The sequence below is a fragment of the Phaenicophaeus curvirostris genome, chromosome 1 (genome assembly GCF_032191515.1).
Source record: "Phaenicophaeus curvirostris isolate KB17595 chromosome 1, BPBGC_Pcur_1.0, whole genome shotgun sequence".
Classification (NCBI taxonomy): Eukaryota; Metazoa; Chordata; class Aves; order Cuculiformes; family Cuculidae; genus Phaenicophaeus; species Phaenicophaeus curvirostris.
In genome coordinates, this window is record NC_091392.1 from 157,927,851 (window position 1) to 157,948,221 (window position 20,371).

The following is a 20,371-nucleotide window of genomic DNA, read 5'->3' on the forward strand; positions in this document are numbered from 1 at the left end:
GCTTTAGGAAATAAGAGGATGAACACAGTGGACATACAATTAATTTAAATAATTGCTTTACTGCACACAATTCTTTTCAGTACCAGTGTTGTATTTTACTGGATTAGTCAACCAGATTCATTGTTTTTTGAAGCTGAAAATTGAAAAATGGTGCTTCAGTATACTTTACATAGAGTATATTTTGCAATTTAAGAGCAGCATGTTTAAAAAGATAGGCCACAAGCAGATTTAGTTTTCAATACAGCAGTCTTATAGAAGCTGACTTCAACCTGATTAAATCTTACCATTGTCTACAGAAATTCCAAGAATACTTGATATCTTTCTCACACTGAAAACAGAAAAATCACGTCATTATTGGACGCTTTTTCACTTCCAGACAAACCAAATTATGGGCAAACCAAATTTCTCTATAGAAATTCTAAGAAACTTATTTCTCCTTAGGGATGCCAAAACATGGAGATGCGGTCAGAGTGCATATTTTTACTTTTAGACAAATCATTTGTAAGACCAGGTGGAGGGAAGAATGAAGCTTAATAAAGCAAATAGAAGAACATATGTAAATTTTGTAACTATATGCAGCGCAAAGTGGAAGCATATACAAGTAATAAAATTAAAATGGAATTTTAAAATACGCTGTAGTTAACCGTGCTCCATGTTCTGGCATCAGCCAGCATTAATTGTTCTATCATAAAGCAGGGAACAGATCATCAACTGATTCCAGCTATTCGTTTGACCTAGAAGAACAAAAGTCATTGGAACGCACTGGTGGGGCTCTGGGACCTGCCTCTGGTGTTGTGGTACTGGTTGAGGATGATGAATGTTATCATGTCATGAGACTTACTGTGGTTAAAAGTGAGAGAGTTATCCAGGCTGCTCAGCTGCTGTAATCTGGCATGCATCATTCCTGTTCTGTTACGGGAAACAGGCAATGTCTGAGATTTTCGATCATGAACTATGGATCCCAACCCCTCCTGGTTCCTGCAAGACGGGTGAAATGGGATAGAAGCAAAAGTTAGACATGTCAAACTGCAGCAAGACAGGAAGCGTTAGTTAAGCACAAGAAGTTTTACAGAAAGAATTATAATGCAACCTATTTACTGTTTTATTTATAAAACAAAAATAGGTAGCTTAAAAAAAAAGCATCACGGCAAACTCTTTCTTAAAACCTCAAAGCATGAAAGCAAAAGCACGCAAGCAGTCCCTCAAGTGCTAAATTTACTTCAGACCTTTTCAAAACATAAATATCTGAGAACACAAATATTCTGAAAATATTCAGAAACCAAACCCGAATCCCCTATTTTGACTGTAAAAATCTTAGAAAAAGGTTAGGATAGACAGCGGTAAAATTAGGATGCGTACATGCAACAGGAGAGCAGGAATTAACTCAGGGATTATCATGTACATCTTACCCAAGCAGGAAGGGAGAAGAGCCATATACTTTGTTAAACTTGCAGCAGTCAAGTGAAGAAAACAGAAAAGTGATCTGTGTTAGCAATCAGTACAGGCTAACTTCCTATTGTGTACCACCACCAGAGCTGATGAAAAATGAAAACCAGTGCTTGGATTACAGAATTCCCTGTTCCCTTTCATTCTCTTTCATTTCTGTATTTTAAGAGTACGTGCATTGATTGTGATATAGACCAGTGTAATGACAAGGGGAAAGACCAGAAAGTTACATTTACGGGAAAAACTCAGTATCTCTGCAGAACACCAGACAATTTCTACAGCTTAATGTTTTTAGCGTTAACATGCAGTACACAGACTAGGGGATCAGTAAACAAAGGGTAAGTGGAGTAGTCTTCTCTACAAAACAGTCAAACAAAGTAGTTTGAAGACTTTTACAAAAAGCCTGAGAATTGCAGACTCCTGTAAATCCAGAGTTTAGACACAATTTAAAAACAAGTTACAGTCAAAACTTTCAGAAAGACTGGATTATTTGGTCTTTGATTTTTGTGTTTTTGAGTATGTGAACAAGAATAAGATTTTTTTCTGAAAAATCTCCAACAAGATGATCAAGTTCATTGTTTGAAGAAAGAGATTCACGTACCATTAAATCTAAATTAAAACCAAGAAAAGCCAACATTTTAGTTAGAATGCTCTACCACACAAAGTCAGCAACAACTTCGTCTCCAAGTTCAAGACGGTCAGTGTTTCAACCCCATGATTGTATTACAGTGTCAACTACAGGCCTAACAAGTCACTATATTTTACTGTATTAAAAATCCTACTTCACATTAAAAAACACATTAATGCAAAGCTATTCATATAATTTAGTACATGCTTCTGACTCACACAGATTTTTTTCTAAACAGCCCTCAATGTGAGGGTACAGGTATCTAACGGTACTTCAGAATTCTAACTGAAAACCAGCAGCGTTGCAATGTTCACTTACTCACCTTCCAGTAAAAACACTGTATATAAAATTCCTAAGACATTTCAACAGGCATGGTTTTATGGCCAAGGGAATAAATAAAACAATTAAATTGTAGAATTTCTTCCCCAAAGACATTATTTCAAGGAAAAAACGGTCATAAAAGATGGCATTTAAGGGGTGGATTTTGAAATAATTGATAACAAACAAACCACAAACATCATTCTTAAACATACACCTGAGTTCAGACAGGATACAGATTTTTTTAACGCAGTAACCAGTTACTTACTTCAAACTTACGTATAATTTCACAATAACTCTACTACTCATACAATTTATTTGTAATAGGGATTCCAGGCATGCCATACACACTATGACTCTTAATGAACAGGACAGCAAAATTTAAATTCCACACAGTACCTGGCTATGTATCGTTTTCCCATGTACTGGAACTGATGCAAGCATACTCTGCAGAGAACACATAAGCCAAAGAAACGACACTTAAAACAATCTCTTCTAGATTCATGTACATTGAATTATTCTACTAATATTTTTGTTTAACTTGAAACTCTTATGTCATAAAACTTCTTTATTTCTCCCACCCTTGAAACTCCCTTGCAGCCCCCAAGTCAAGAAGAGGTCAATATGGCTCTTCTGAAATCAGTCACAGATGTTTGTTGCTCTGGGCAAATTTGGATTAATAGCAAGAGGCACATAAAGCTGCCTCTAGAGCACAACACACTGAATAAGAACAGCTGGTGAGAGTCCTAACAGAAACAAGGCAGAAGACCCAAATAGCGAAAAGACAAAAACACCTTAGAAAACTGTAAACAGTGAGTTCAAGTGCTTAATATTTTATAGATTTTTAATATTTACAGAGAAGAAATGTTTAGCCTCTACTATCACAGACAAAATTTCATTCTGTGAAAAGAGGCCCCTAGTTACTTACAAATGAACAGCAATCCAGGACAAGTAACATGAAGGACCAAAGTGAAGAGATAACCAGACATTACACATATAAACGTATTTTGCAAAATGTGTATATGGGTTCAAAAGAATGACAACACGTTTTTCTTCTTCACTTCCCTTGTCCTAAACTCTCTTGGTTACAAGTTCAGTTTTTTGCTTCGTTTTGTTGGATTTTTTCGGGGGGAGGCGTGGTTGTGGTTTCTTTTTTTAAGGTCTCTAGATGCCAGGATAACAACAACAGGTTTTCTGACAGAACTACTTGGTAAAGGGAATCTGCTTTACAATAAGACGATAAAGGCAAATCCCCCAAAGTAATATTTTGTTTTAAAAAAATCTATACTTCAATATGATGTTATATTTTAAAAAATCATGATACTACTGGTTCAGATCCAGGAAGAAAGTTGAAAATAAAACCTCATTTGCCAGGTGCCTCTGTTTGTCTTTACAACTGGTAATTTAAGAACACTGATGACAAACCAGAAAAAAACAACCAAAAGAAAAATGGTGAGAGGGGAGGCCATCATAATGGTTTTGACTCTTTTCCCACTGTAAGTAATTACCCTGAAAATTCAGAACACTTAATACAATTTCCCTTGTCCCTCAGAGTTAAGAATATTTTAAAAGTTCTTCTTCAAAGTGTAAATCCAAACTCAAAGCTGGTTCTCAGGGTTCCTCTTCCATGCACCAGTTGTGAACGAGGTAGAAAATTGGCAGTTTCTTCAATTCAGCTCCATTTTGTACTCAGACCTTAAGCAGATTAGCTGTCTCCAAACTGCAGAGTCAGAATGGTGATACACTTCAGGCTTCCAGCGCCTAAAGTAGGCTCATCTACTCATTCTGTTCTCTCTGGTGCAATAAATATAACACCATATTATATATGTTATTATGGCCAAGAAGGCCAATGGCATCTTGGCCTGTATCAGAAACGGTGTGACCAGCAGGTCCAGGGAGGTTATTCTCCCTCTGTACTCGGCACTGGTGAGACCGCTCCTCGAATCCTGTGTTCAGTTCTGGGCCCCTCACCACAAGAAGGATGTTGAGGCTCTGGAGCGAGTCCAGAGAAGAGCAACAAAGCTGGTGAAGGGGCTGGAGAACAAGCCTTATGAGGAATGGCTGAGAGAGCTGGGGTTGTTTAGCCTGGAGAAGAGGAGGCTGAGGGGAGACCTCATTGCTCTCTACAACTACCTGAAAGGAGGTTATAGAGAGGAGGGTGCTGGCCTCTTCTCCCAAGTGACAGGGGACAGGACAAGAGGGAATGGCCTCAAGCTCCGCCAGGGGAGGTTTAGGCTGGATATTAGGAAAAAATTCTTCACAGAAAGGGTCATTGGGAACTGGAACCACAAAGAGAAAAGCTTCTGTGGTGCAGTACTTCAAGCAAACATCGCCTTCTTCACTCCTTATTAATGTATCAGTCTCTTCTCATGAACGAACACACTAAATGTGTATAGGGATGTAACAGCATAGCGTAGCCATTGATAACAAACACTGGATTCACCCTGTATCTTTTTTTCCTTTACAGAATGGCAGAAGACAAGAAAAATGCTAGGAGGACGGTTAATATCCCTTTGCTTCTGAAGCTATGCAATGCAATCAATTTTGATATGCAACTATATAATTTCAGCAGTTCATATTCCAGGAAGTATTTTAATGTAGACAGGTGACAATACAGTTGGTTTCTCTTCCATAAACATGGCAATACTTGAGCACTACTTGCCGTTTAGGAACTTCCTGACATCACTTCCATACAGCCTAGTTCCAGAAACTATCATGGAATGGGACAGACATGCAACTGCGCACATCAAGTTAAGGCCTTCTGAACAGACCAAGGTGGCATTATTTTTTCAAATAATAAAAAAAAAATGTATATACGCATTTATATCCACATTCATGTTTTTAAGAGCATAGCAAAATGTATGATTTTATGACAAGCTCAAAAAAAAAAGTCTTACTCTGTAATCGTGAAAAAGTCCATGAGTTCAGATTTTGTAGCCTTGTTCCAATATGTAAGCAATACATCTGGGAAAACGAAAAATATTAAAAATGAGACAAAGGCATCAAACAAAAATATTAAGTAGAAGAATTGACATAAGTTCTCACTTTTCAGATAATGAGAATTCAGAGAATCTAAAAATGGCTTGTGGGGCACAATTAATTACTACTATTTAAAGTTTTCCTTGAAGCTGATTACACAAACACACGTCAATTCTCTAAGCGAGTTTCCACAAGATGCTTTTAATTTATCCATAACGTTCCCATAGAAATTCATATTTTAAGTAGTAATAATAGTGTAGTCAGTCGTGACTACACAATGTTCTAAAAGACTTTAGAACAATTTCAACTGTTAGTCCTATAACTTGCTTCTTTATTGATCAGTGTCAATATTTTTTAAGTTAAAATACGTGATTTCTTCTATTTTAATTTCCAGTGCTTTACTATGGATAGTTTTTCAGCACAGGTTTTGCATTTTCTTTATTTGCACAGATTTCAAAAAAGGGCGATATATATTTTTTACAAAGCTTGCAGTTACATAGCCAAGATCTGGTCTCTTTTGCCAAAAATGTTCAAAATTATTAAGTATGTGTGGCAAAGTTTACTTGACGTTGAGAACAAAAACTCCCCACTGTTCATGTAAATTCTAACTTGAATTTTCTAGAAATTATGGCTAATTTTTACATATTTCAAGGTGTAAACAGTCAAACTTGAGTTTTATTATTCATATTATTATACGTATTTTAATTACAATCAATGTAATTTCAAAACAATAATGTTATGTGACTCTATATTGAATACTTATTAACCTTTCAATTCTCATCCTTTTATGATCCTGGTAAAAAAATTAAGATTTGCCACTCAAGCAGTATTTCTATACCTCAGCAACCTTCTCCATGATAATGCAACACTTTCAAAAACTGAATGGATCATCTCACTAACATCCCAGAAGAATGACGAAGCACGAACACCCCCATTCCAGAAATGGGAATAAACACAGCAATCAAATCATTTGGTCCCCTGTCTGACAGGAAGCTCTGCAGAATGGAGGAATGGACTAATCTGAGATGACTATCAATGAAATAGTCTTCACCTCCAATTTCCAATCTGGATTGTACAATCCCACATAAATATTTGCTTTTTTACCAAGTTCTCTGCTTAGCCTCACACTTTGAAGGGATAACGAGTATTGAATGCTTACAAAGTTTCAGTCAGAGTTTAATTTGATTAATTACATACATTTCTAAAATGCAGTGCAAGATTGTACCTGTAACTAAACTATTCTGCTGATTTTGGAAAGGTATTAAAATCAAGGGCAACAATGCAACACATGACTCCAAATTTATGAAAAATAGGTGGAACTACCTACCATCCGACATACTTCTCAAAATATAAAGGAAGCACATGAGCAGACTTTTAATCTCTGCTTGGTCAAGTTTGTCGTATCGAACTACAGAACTTCCTAAAGCGCTGCTCGGTTGGTTCTGAAAAGAAAACAGACGTATTTTGGCTGAAAAGTTCTTAAACTGACAATAAGCCTAAAATGTTTTAAACTGCCTTATTAATTCCTGCAACAAAACAAGGATCTCAGAGCAGACACAAAAATGTTTCATGTAGAGACGGGTCACCAAAACACACATTACACACATGAAGTACACCAAATTAAGCCTCTTTACCTTTGTTTTTTATTAGAGGGAGGAGTAAGAGGAAAGATTACTGAACAGTGATTATTATTAATCAAGTTAATTGTACACAGATACCCACACTGTAGAAATCGGGCATGCCCCTTCTGCTTAGATGGAATACTTCAAAAATAAACACTACTGTTAGGTGATACACATGTGCCTTGGCTTTTGAAAAGACTTTATGCTAAACTGTAGGCAGACCTGTGTCTACAAAATTCTTTCTATGTAAAGATGCAAGAACCTCAAGAACCTCAAGAAAAACATACATGAAGGGCAATAATATGCATATTGGAAGACTGATTACTTCTAAGTAACTTGTCCTTGCCACAGAAGAAAAGGAAAATAAAGTAAAACAACAAAAAGTCTCCCTCCCTGCTCCATTTGTTTACACAATTCCAACATTGAGCAATGATCAATGCCAGCGTCTGTCTAAAAAAACCCCAAACTGTAACAGACCCTTCAAAACGTGTAACACAAAAAAACCCCAAAACCCAAAAATTCTCACACCTGTGAGAATATATCACTTCAACTTCAGGCAAAGACTTACACATAAGAAAATCATTTCCACACATCCAGGTGTTACAAGATCCTCAGTTTGAGGCTTTTTTACTTGTTTAAAGGATAAATTATGCTATTTTTAGTGCCCAATTCTTGCTTCCAATATGAAGCCACATATGCAAAATGGAACATGAATCAGGTATTTAACAAAATTTCTGTAAAGTCAAGTCAAGAGTCTGGTACAAGTCCTCTGTGCAACTCTGGTTTCCACAAGAAAGTTGCATTCGCTTGGCTCCACAAGCAAACCCAACTACCAGATCAACATAGACTCAAGGGAGAAAAGCACTTTGTTTCTTGTGATAAGTGCCAATACCTTAAGGGCAGAACGACCCTTCCAAGGACACTCCTCACAAAGCAGGAAGCATACTAATCCACAAGGTAACATTTCACAGCACACACTTCAAGTGACTGCTGAGACCTTTAACGCACTTGGTGTTAAAGGAAAGAACTGCTGTCCTAAAATGATCTGTGTAATTTTGTCACATACTGGGCCACTGAATGGAGATGCAGTGAAACTAAAAGTGTAACTCTGATTAATACTAGCCTGAAGTCATGGTAATTTAGAAGGAAATGGACACACTATCATTGAAACACCTCTGGTGAGCAAAGAAGTGCTACTATACAGTTTCATGGATACTGAAATAAAGCAGGCAATTAATTAAGAAGTGTCAGAGCAGAAACAGAATTTGAGTTTCTAGACTTCCAGATACCATGCAGAGCACTAGATAATATTCTCTCTAAAACAGCTGAACATGTACATGGATAAAACTAGGACTACAGCTACTCCCAAGCTTAATTTAAAATCATGTCAATAACCTATAAAAGTATCCATATTAAAACAGAAACTGATATACTTCCAGACAATTCTGATTCCACTAGTACAGTACTACAGGTTATTCTGAAAGAAAATCAGAACAAAAACATGGCTCTTCAGTAATGATATCAAGCAATGTGAGAAAATTCGAAGATAACATGCACTGAACTGATCTACTAGAAAAAGTTTGGAAAGCAACAAATAAGAAGCCAGGATAAAGCGTTATTTGAGGAAAATACTAAAAGCATGCAAAACAAATCCTGTATTACCTAAATTCGCAGACCAGAGTAGAATTTTCAAAGGACGCTGACTCCTTTGAAAACCCTTTTACTTGGTAAAAACACTACACATTAGTAATTAACAACATGGCAACTAAGTAACAGATGACAGCATTGCCATTTAGCAACAGTGTAGCACAAGGTATTTCTTTATTTACTCAGTCAAGGTCAAAGAAGATTTTGTTTAGTTTTATTCATATTAAAAACCCTAAGACTCAAATTCTGCTGGTATTTAAGCTGAATGGATTTTTATGCTTAAGTTAAATCACGTACATGAACTATTCCAGGTTTGGCATTTAAAGGTACTTTACATGGGTACATATTATACATCTGGCTTGAGATCCAACTGTTGCAAAGAAGTGGCAAAACTACTCATGACACACTTCACTCAGAAGCCCAACTATACCAAGCACAAAACCCAAATACTTCTTGTAACTGAAGAGAGAAAGCAGCGTGCAAAATTTTCTCTGGCAAAGCTGGTACTGTCAGAAGTGAAAAATCCATAGTGACACGGTTTTTCTTTACAAGGTGAGAATTTTCCTCCTCTTCTCCATTAGGGCGCATAGCATGAGCAGAGTGCCTTCTGAGAAGCTTCTCTCTCTGCCACACGAAGGCATGTCAGAGTCAAGGGGAAAAAGTTAACATGTTGTGACTTGCACAACAAGATATAAGAAAATGAAAGTATCAACACAAGCTCTAGAAAGACATGACTGAATACCTCACAGCTACTGCAGCCAGAGCTCCTAATTTGTAAGAGCTTTTAAGTGAAATGACTTAGAAAAGTCAAACTAATATAAAACAAATGACCTAGAGAAAGCACAGCCAACTGTTTCTTCAACGTTTTAAAAACACTGCATATATTGTGTACAGAATCATATGGAGTGAAGGTCTCCACAAAATCAAAGAAGTTGTACTAACTAGAACAGTTCTCTGAAGCGAAATTCAATACATTTCATCTACTGTCTCTTCTCTAGGAACAGAAATAACTGCTTATGTCTCCACACGGAAAATTTGTTTGTATTTTCTGCAAAGCAGCTTAATAAATGCAACGCAAAAAGAATTCATACAATTATTATTATGTAAAATACTTCTCTGCAGTTATTCTAGAAAGCCCATTCCCAATGGAAATTAGTCAAGTTAACTCCTATAAGAATTAAGACAAAATATGTTAGCAGTGCACTTTGGGCTTTTCATTTTGTTTGGCTTTTTTACCTTGTCAAGAGAATTGCTCTTCTCACTGTGTCTTTCTGGGAGACTGTTTCCCGAGTCTGTACTTATAAGAGAGCCTCTTGAGTCAGCGTTCCTCACGCTATTGATATTTGGAGTTGATGTGGTGTACGGGGAAGCTAAAAAAAGCAAAACAATATAAAAATCTCAAACACCACATATACGGAAAGAAGTCATTCCACGGTGTAGTCAGAATTCTAAAACCACCACATATGTCTATATATTTAAGGTGGCGAATAGTTCCATTTAGTTACTTTCAAGGAAGACAATTTATTCTAAAGTTTTAGTACAGTATATATGTATGCACATGCACAAATGCATAATAAACACAGGCAGCAACATATACATACTTTCATGAAGAAGCATGTAAAAAAACTTCCCTATTTTTTATGTTTTTCTTTTTAAATTGACTAGTAAGTGATAACTAATTACAGCAGACAACAAGAATTAGAAAAAAACCACACATTAAGCCAGGCAGAAGGATGCCCACAGGTGCACACAAGCAGCTCCACTTACAGATAGTCTCTAAAATCATGTACAATATCATAGATATTGGCCCTCTTGCCACAAATGACTAAGGTTAGTTCTCTGCAGCGTGGCAAGAACTGTCACTTATGATGGCGGGTGGGGTGAAGCAGCTCTCCAGGCTGCTTCAGTTTCAAACAAAAAAGCAAACCCAAAAAGATCCCAAAAGAAAGATTTAATATATAGGCTGAGAATTCTGGCCCACGTTGATCAGTTGATTGCATTAGTTAATGAAAGCAGTGATAATATTCAAATATACATGCAGAAAGCAATCAGATTTGGTTACAGAACAATTAGTTCTGGTAACATCAAAACAGAAACGGGTTTTTGAAGTGCTTATCAATTTTTGAAGTGCTTACCAATGCCAGAGATAACACCAAACAGATCTTTAGGAAGATTGTTATCCAATGTGTTTCCTGATTTTTGTGGTGTAACTAGTTGGCTTGCAGTTGGCAAATTAAGTGCATCATCCTTTGCATTCTGTTTGGAAAACAGAAGAAAATGTGATTATTGTTTTCCAACATTACGGTTGTAATGACTATGATATATCTTATCTTTAAGAGCAGTGTTTGTTATGTATTTCTCTCTTAAATTTTCATTTCTATTAAATATACTTAAAAGGATGGAATGAGATGTTCAAGTATTTGCACAAGCATGGGACAGCCTAAAATTGACGATATCTCAGGAAACATTAAAAGATCAGATATTCCAATTCATTTTTATATACTGTAAAACAGATATTTTCAAAAGACCCAAATTACTTTTATTTCAAATGCTGAAACATTTCTCCTCTTGTAAGGTTATCCTGAATTTCTTTCTTAATACCAAATGGAACATGGCAAGATATGAACATAAAGATAATACATTAATAACTAAAGATAACACATTAATAACTAAATCTTGGATTTGATAATTGTATGCAGCTATAATGTATCAATATGCATCATCACAAATTCCATTTGAATTCATCCTTCTGTAGCCCTCTTACACTGCAGCTATTCTAGAAGCCCATTCATTTAAGGTTAAAAATTCTCCAGTTTCTAGTAAATTAACCAATATTTCCCTATCTATTTCAGTGTTGAACCAAATGAGAAGATGAAAAAAAGCCTGCTACCAATTTGCAATCTTTTTCTGCTGAACTTCAACAGCAACTACTGGACCTGTTGGAATTTCAGCCAACAAATTCTGTCTGTTAGATATCAGGGGAGTACCCTCTTCCACAAAATGAAGTACATGCAAGCGTCTCCAATGCCAGAATCTACAAGAATGGAGGCAAACTGCTTATACAAACTAGCAGAACACATAATACACATGTAATTGTGTTAAAAGGTGCTTTGTGCTTTCATTTCTTGAAAATATGGGATTTGCAGATTGATTTTGATACAATTTTCACGCACATTTTCCTCATAGTCTGCACAGAAATAGCATTACTGCAAATGAATATTAGACAGAAATGTCATTCTGACTAAAAAATAGAGACAATTTATTGAAATCTATCTCAGAGTATCAAAAGTGGTTAACACATAGAAAAGGAAGGCCATTAAACTGTAGAAACAACTGGTATTTTTTCATTCCAGTACGCTGTTCCTTCAGCTTCTTTGCACGCTGCTTTAAGAACACTCAGATGCAGTGGGTCTAATCCTGCATAGTTTGTATAGAAATACAGGCACGTGCACCAGAGATACAGGAAAAGTAAGATGTTACATGGCAGTATAATCACATGGCATTAGAATGATGCTGTGGCAGTCTCTGTGGCATAGTGTTCTCAGAAAGTATTCAGAAATTCAAGCAAATATCAAGAAAGTCCCTGTAACCTGTATGCAGGAGCACAGTGGCCAATTATCCTGTTAGGCGTAACTTAGCTGGGCCAAAGAAACTGCAGCCCAAACCACGAAGGGTAACTTAGCTTTTCATCTAAAAGAAAGTAGGAGAACAAACTTGCAGAATTCTGAAGCTTATCAAACCGTGTTTGCCAGAAGCATGCTGTGTTTCATACAGACGTTACCAATAAATAACAATAAAAATAATTGAGAATATCAAATAGAAACGGTCACTCACATTGCTGGAAAGGTTAACAGGAAATGGAGACACATCTTTAACATTGATTCGCTGAACGTTTTCTATGAGCAGTCCAAAGAGCGGCAAATACATAGTGGCTATTCTGGCTTGATGGGCCTAATCAGAGTTTAACAGTTCATTAACAAATCACTGATTTAGTTGTTAATCACTACTTTTTTTTTTTTTTTAAAGCTAAGCTTTTTTTTTTTAAAGCTCCTAAATTATCAAAAAAGGAGCATTTAGTAAATATTTGCCAAGCTAGAGCCCGCATTTGTAAGTTCATAAATAACAAAAGCAGTGATCACCTCTGGAATTCATTCTAATTACAGAAGGTCAGTCGATTTTATTTACTGTTTCAATATAAAGCAGAAAACCCCCTAAATAATGTGATTTTAGCCAAGACTAACCAAATAAATTAGCATTACTTTAGTTTCATAAATTATGATGTCTTCCATTACATTATGGTTTCTCCACAGCACAGCTGATGTTAAAAGTCAAAAAAACTTAAAAGTTACTCCAAATTTACTACCGTGACTTGTAGCACTCTTATGTTCATCCTACAAATAACAGATGACGGAAGAACAGGTGCCAAATAGTAAGAACTAACGTTCAATGAAAATAACAGCTTTAAAAACGTTCATAAAAATCTGATTATTTTAAGAATGACAGATTACACTGTGTTGAAGTGGAATAAATGTGTAATTATGTTAAAAGAAGTTTTGTGCTTTCATTTGGTAAAAATATGGGATTTGCAGGTTGATTTTGATATAATTTTCATACATATTTTCATCACAGTCTGCACAGAAATAGCACTGCTGCAAATTAACATGGTTTCTTGTGAATGAAAACCTTCCTGTATGCGTGCACACTAAATCTTTATTATTTTGTACTACTAGCACAGCAGTACACTTACCTTGGAAGCATATCTATCATCAAAAGAATGCTTTATCATCAAATTCTTGAGCACACTAATAGCAATCTGCCGCACGTCTCTGAACTCTTGTAATGCGTTGCCCACCTCCCTCAGAAGCAGTCCCACTAAGAAGTGATTTTTACAGAACTCATCAGTTAATGAATAGTCCAGTTGAAGGTCTGGAAGTAAGGAATAGTGTTATTTAAATTAATTTATTAACTAACTTAAGGCTGAACTAAAACATTTCTAACATTACTAACATTCTTATGTATTCAAATATACCCTATATATAATCACAGTTATTCATATACCCCAGCCCAATTCACTGCACAATAATGCATTTATTAAATAATGAAGATGTATATTCAAACAACAGAAGCTGGTTTGTCTTTTTTTTTTTCCAGAAATATTTATATATTCATTGTTAACTGCACTAGAATTGGTACCAAAGAACATTTTACTGGAACACTTCTGCTTAAACCACTGCAACGTAACTTTATTTCCGAAGTAAATACAGTAGCAACTGTACATCTGTACGAAGGCCCTTGTCAGACATACCTGTAGTATTGTGTGTAGCATTTGGGCCTACTAGTACAAGAAATACCTTAACTCGATTTAGTTCAGCAAAGGACCACCAAGGTAGTTAGAGGGCTGGAGCACTGCCCTATCAGGAGAAACTGAGGGAACAGAGCTTGTTCTGTCAGGAGAAAAGAAGGTCTGAGGTGTCCTGAGCTGGAGGTTTGACTACAGATCCACTGAATTCCCTTTTAACCTGACTGGGTCAATGAAAAAAAACCCAACCAACCAAACAAAAAAACCAAACAAGCTACATCAAGCCTCACACTGCACACCTACATACAGGAGTGCAGCAGGCTTCCACAGCTAGTGAATTAAAAGCTAACTAATGGAAAAAAGGAACTCTGATTATCATAGCAGGAAAGGGAAGCAGAGTCAAGGATGTAGTTTACCGTATCTTTCGATGACTCCATATTTTGGATAGATTGCTCTATTATCTAAACTATTCCTTTAAGTGAAAGGAATATGACTTTAGGTTTCCATTTAACAGTTCTGAGGTTTCCAGAATCTCACAGATCTGGGGTTATACAGCCTACACATCCAATAACAAAATAGTGACATCGAAGGAAAATACCATACACTTCTTTGAGTTAATTTACCTTGGTATCTCTGAACTCTGCCTTTTCCAAATGACATTGGTAGATTCAAAGGAATGTAGTGCTCATGATTACAGACTACACGGAGAAATTCAAATTTGAATTCAAAAAGAGTCTGAAAAAATAATTTTAAGGAATAAATTAACCACTGATACAGAGATTTGAATAACACATTAAAAAAAAACCCTTCTAACACTGAAGAGTGATTTCTCTCAGTCTTGTAGAATGAAGGATATAGAACTGTCTAAGGTTCCACGTTAGCAAACAGCAAGTCCAGCATAGTTAATACTTAACAACTGGATAGAGCTCTATTTCCCATTCCCATTGTACAAAGCTCTTTAAGTTTACTAGCGTAATATATATTGATATAAGAAGAGTTTGGATCCACAGAAGAAATTCTTTGGACAACTGGTACATGCTGTCACCACTACAATAAACGTACACAAACTGATGTGATACCAACTCTTCCAACTTTACCCTCTCACATTCACACTTAGAATTTCTGCTTAGTGTTACACCTCACCCCTCCCACTTTCAAAAAACACACACTTCAGGGTGCTATCATCGCACCTGAAGATGGGAATCAAAACACAAAAAAATGATTTGATGAAATAAATGCTCTAGGCACAGCACGGGGACTTCTAACACAACTGGGAAGAACTCTGAAGAATTAACGCAGGACTCTATACCCATGTGCACCAAGAGGCCACGCCTAAAAACAGTTTATCTAAAAACACTGAGTACCTTTGGATCCCCTGGGGCAAAGCAGCTGATGTAGTTATTGATTTGCTTGAAAACAAAGCCTCTGTCCATAAAAGTAAAGCACCTCTGGGCAAACCAAACAAAAGATAGAATTGATTTAGTACTGTCTCAATGCTCAGTAATTATATTTCTGTATTTTAGAAGTTCATTTTCCAAATGCATTATTGATATTTCAGTTTTAATATAAAAACCAATACAAGAATCAAACTAAACATGTGTATACATATACGAATACCAATTTTTCCCTTTGAGTGCAGAATGTAAACAAATTGCAAATAAAAAGCAATTTGAAGAGAAGGAACTCTACCTTGACAGAAACAAAAATGACATGCCACTAGCAGCTTTATCTACCATTTTATTTCCCATCCTTTTCTTCCCTACTGGATCTCATTGGCTGAAAAAGGAAAGAAGTGAAGTCTGTCTACATAATATACATGCAAATATAACGCTACTCAATGTACAAAGCTTTTGTAGAATTAGAAGAGAAACCAGGCGATATTTTTAAAGGAAAAATTAAAATCCAAATACATTTTGGATAGAACATAAATTCATTAAAAATATGAAACTTTTGAACAGATGTTTTCATTACACAGGACATTACTTATAATTCATGCATTCTAACTTGGACATAGAATTAGACTTTAAAAGAATTACGCACATGCAGCTTTATATAAGTTGGCTTCAACATTCTTTAAAATCCATGAAGTAATGTTATTAAAAAAGCAACCAGAGAGTCCCTTGTGTACCTACTTTTATAAAGGCAGCAAGGCTATGGTTTGCATTTTTTGAAGCCTCTGGATTGTCTCTGTACTTCTGAGTGATGTGTGGCATTAACATATTAACAACTGTTTCAACTGCATGATGAAAGGAAGCAGAAAATCTCTGGTTTCGCAGCAGCTAGAAACAAATTCAGATACAACATTTAACATAGCTTATAACACTAAAATATATCAGAAAATTTACTTTAGATAAGATACAGATAAACTGACAGGGCGAGGGGAGAGAAGGAAAGTTTTCAAATTTTCTCATTTGTTAAGTAATGTTTTCTATAAATTCAAGATTTTCCTGAACTTTCTAGACTGAGAAGGAAAAAAGAGCATTTGTTTAGAAGTAAATATTACAACATGCACTAACACCTGTTATTAAAAATCCAAGCAAGGCAGTCATTGATGACAAAGTATAAAGTCTAAGTGTAACGCTTTAATATTTTTCTAAACTACAATAAACTTGACAGCAGAAGCTAAGAATAAAAGGGAATCCTTTAATTTTATCCATTTTCCATTCCAAAGCAGACATCAGCTGGTTCACCTATAGTAACTACTTTATCAGGCTCTTCTCTGTCTTGGAAAAAAACCAGGTTTTGCTGCTCTGTATGTATCTTTTAATTAAAAGATAATCATCATTATCTTTTTCCTTTTTTCCATTGTGGAAATTCTCATCCATGCTCCTTTCTTTCTCTTTTTCATCAGTGACTTCAAATCTCAGCTCTTCCAGGCTTCAGAATCTCACTCTCGTTTTTAAGTTTCCACAAGCAGAACTGTTTTAAGTACTTTGCCAATTAGTTTAAAATGTTTCCTTTATGTTCACACTTTCCTCCTTTCCCCTAACCATCTATATTACCTTCAGCAGTGACTGTGTATATTCTGACTAGTATTGGTCAGTAAGCTCTCTTCAGCTTTTTGGCATTGCAGCCTTTTATTTCTCTATATCTTGCAATCTTTATTAAAGATTCTGTCTTTTGTCTGAAGGGACTTAATGACAAGTGGTGTGACGGTGAAGATGAGGCTGAAATTGATGGTGCAAAAACTGTTTCACCTGTACAATCTTTTCTTTCCGTAAACTAAAATCAAAACATCCAAGTGCTCTGAACACTGTTATTTAAGTATTTTTTTGAACTATATTGAATGCAACATTCTTAAGCAGAACAAGTCGCTGTCAAGGCCCTGCATAAACTAATGTTTACAGTTTGTTCCCTTTGTGTTTGTACTGTGGTCCAAAGCCTCTAGTTCTGTTTTTTAAAAATAGATAATGAGGTCAAGAAAGAACCCTGGATAAATCTAAACGGTACTCATTAATGAGATAACAATTAAAATCTGGAGATTCTGTTGGCGAGTATGCCAGTCTACATCCTATGATATTCTTGTAACTCAGTCTTTGTTGCACAGTAATTAAATATTTCTAAGAGATTACAAAATTCTTGCTACAGAAATAATTTTGCTGCAGCCAGATAAACATTTTTTTATCAGATCTCATAAGCAGGAAATAGCTGAATGCATGTTCTATTTATTCCTTTAACCAGTAAGACAAAAATCAACTAGCAAAATAATGTATTTGATATTTAAGGAGCTTGCAAATCAAGAAGCAATCCTCAGAAATGAAGATACATGCAAAGAAGAGGTGAGTTCTGCTCCTCTTTCTTTCATGTCACAATGAAGATGACAATGAGGTTAGTTCTAAAAGTGGAAGCATCTTTTTTAACGTGAAACATGGAGACAACAGAAAAACTGCCATTAGAAATCACTCCAGCAGTTTGAGCCTTAGTCATGTTATTGCAGGGAAGGAAGGAGAAAGAACAGCAAATCAAGGTGAAATACAGCAAAGTACTAGAAGCTAAAATGCATGCTAGAAGAATTTTTTTTCCTTTGTAAAATTGAACAGTTCATATTTGGGGGTTGCTTTTGAATATTCTATTAAAAAACCCTAAAATATTAACCTGAAATGAATGGGGTTTGTATACAACAAGTATACCTAGCAGGCAGAACACTACTGACCAGGACATCAATAGAAAACAGATACACATTTTATAGCACCAAGTTTAAGGTTTTTGGGGTGGGGTATTTCAGTTTTGGTTTAGCTTTGTTTCTTCTTCAGGTGAAATTATTGCATGCTTCTATACCTGTGAGTCTTAATAAAAGACGTGGCAACATTAGTTTCAATGCTGCATAAGAAATCTCCACATGAACCGTTATCATCTTACTAAGATTTATGGCTACAGAACCTACTAAATCTATAGAAAAAACCTTCACTGTACTTCCTTATTTTCTGAAATAAAATGGGGTCTCTTACAGAGTTATAAGTGTCATTAGTATTTACATCTCATTTCTGTGAGTTTTGTACATTTTTCTGGAAACTAGGAATATGACACAAAATGCAACTAGAAATGAGTACATTATTTGAAGACAGTTATGCTCTTTCTATGCTCAGTATTGTCTCAGCCCACCTTCTACAAAATGCAGGTTTACAATCACACTCTTGTGGCATGAAATTTTCAGCCCAGATTTTTGAAAAATTTTGTAAGGCAGAAAGATTACTCAAAATGAACAACTTTTTCAGGAAAAAAAACATGCAATGGTTAAAATTTGATGCAACAAGTTGATGTAAAATATCACTCAAAGAAAGCTCATTCTTTCAAGTACAGCAAGCCCAAGGCTGTTAGATTTCAGCTACTGGTTGTTACAACTAAAAGCAAATATGACTTCTTTTACTTAGATCACTCAGACCTCAGAGATGCACGGTCTTGCTGAGTAGAAGTAATGCTTTGCCTACCCCAATTCATACCATATTCCAGTAACACCAGGTAACCAAATCAGTCTCAGGCATCTGTAACTGACACAATGTTCCTTTAACAACTTTGTCTTCCCTTAAAATGATTGTCTCGTTAAACAGAATTTGTTCCTCAGACATACATGCTGGTGCTCTCCAAATATAGTTTATTAATGTGATTACATAGAATCATAGAATGGTTTGGAAGGGACCTTAAAGATCATCTAGTTCCAACCCCCCTGCCATGGGCAGGGACACCTCCCACTGGATCAGGCTGCCCAAGGCCCCATCCAACCTGGCCTTGAACACCTCCAGGGATAGGTCAGCTACAGCTTCCCTGGGCAACCTGTGCCAGGGCCTCACCACTCTCATGGTGAAGTAATTCCTCCTTATGTCTTGTCTAAATAGGTCAGTAAAGACACATTAGCTTTGAGCAAATGAGCCTATATGGCACTTGTAGAGGAAAGAAATAATAAACCCCCAAAACACTGAGATGTAGCAGTAATGTGAATGCTTACCGATGGTGGAATACCATACTATACAACACATACAGATTACATGAGAGGATACTAAAAACACTGACACTGGCTGAGACAGTCTGAAAAGTAAATTGCATTTGATTTTTTTGTTTGCTAACACAGATTCCTGCTATTAAAGAAAGATGATATTCTACTGAACTTATTCTACCCACCATCTGATCTCAATTTAACAATATAATCCCTCCAGTAGTGAATTTATAATTAAATTAAGGAAATGGGTTTGCATGACAGCAAGTTAGTGGTTTCTCTGAAGTTTTTCTGTAAATCAATATGCTGTTTCCAAAGTTGTGAGGATTTCTGTAGGTTTGTTAAAATCAGGCAAAATTATATATATAAACTTTGTTTAGCCTGGCAAAAAGCAGCATGCTGCTGTTTTTCAGAGCATCACCTACCAAATCCAACAGAAAATGTCCTCAAACTATACAAGTTTCACAAACACTGTGCTTTGAAACCCTTGCACCACATCCTGCAATTAGAAAAACTGTGCCTCCTCAGACCTCAACACTGTAAAATAAAAGGTATTCCAGAACTGTCAGCTAAGTATCAAAACCAACAAAAATTCTTTTTTTAAATATAATTTTTAAATAATAAAATTTTAACTCAATTACAGAAGTCTCCAGGAAAATTCTTCTTGAAATAAGAATCAGTATTTTCTGCTTTATATAATTATACATTAATTTCATCTGAAAACCACTGCTTATAGGCCAAGCTGGTTGGAAAATGCCTGTTTCCAAAATTTTAACACTCTCCTTCCAATACAGGGAATAACACAAAATTAAATAATAATACTTCTCACATACAGAAGGATTCTAAACTGCATGATATGCTGTTCTCAGAGTAATTTTATATCACAGCTACTGTACCATTCAGGAAAAAGCCCACATATTTTTGGATCATACTTATACATGTGATATCTATTGTTTCAAGCTTCATTGGACTGCAAGTATCAAATCTTCCTAAAAAGTTTG

At 35.8% G+C, this 20,371-nt stretch overlaps 1 protein-coding gene across 16 annotated transcripts in view; it reads right to left on the reverse strand.

Moving 5' to 3' along the window:
• DOCK9 (dedicator of cytokinesis 9) overlaps positions 1-20,371 on the reverse strand; it is a 120,597-nt gene that overhangs the window by 26,478 nt on the left and 73,748 nt on the right. For 4 of the 16 annotated variants that reach the window (XM_069878783.1, XM_069878765.1, XM_069878792.1 and 1 more), the window contains exons 28-38: positions 16,072-16,218; positions 15,304-15,387; positions 14,563-14,674; positions 13,388-13,566; positions 12,475-12,591; positions 10,776-10,896; positions 9,877-10,010; positions 6,699-6,813; positions 5,290-5,356; positions 2,792-2,839; positions 842-909 (exon numbers count right to left, since the gene is read on the reverse strand). In XM_069878783.1, the coding sequence (XP_069734884.1) occupies positions 842-909; positions 2,792-2,839; positions 5,290-5,356; positions 6,699-6,813; positions 9,877-10,010; positions 10,776-10,896; positions 12,475-12,591; positions 13,388-13,566; positions 14,563-14,674; positions 15,304-15,387; positions 16,072-16,218 (1,192 nt within the window). Of the gene's footprint in view, positions 1-284; positions 329-841; positions 979-2,791; positions 2,840-5,289; positions 5,357-6,698; positions 6,814-9,090; positions 9,265-9,876; positions 10,011-10,775; positions 10,897-12,474; positions 12,592-13,387; positions 13,567-14,562; positions 14,675-15,303; positions 15,388-16,071; positions 16,219-20,371 lie in introns of all 16 variants that reach the window. The other 12 variants (XM_069878756.1, XM_069878737.1, XM_069878746.1 and 9 more) reach the window with 5 other exon arrangements.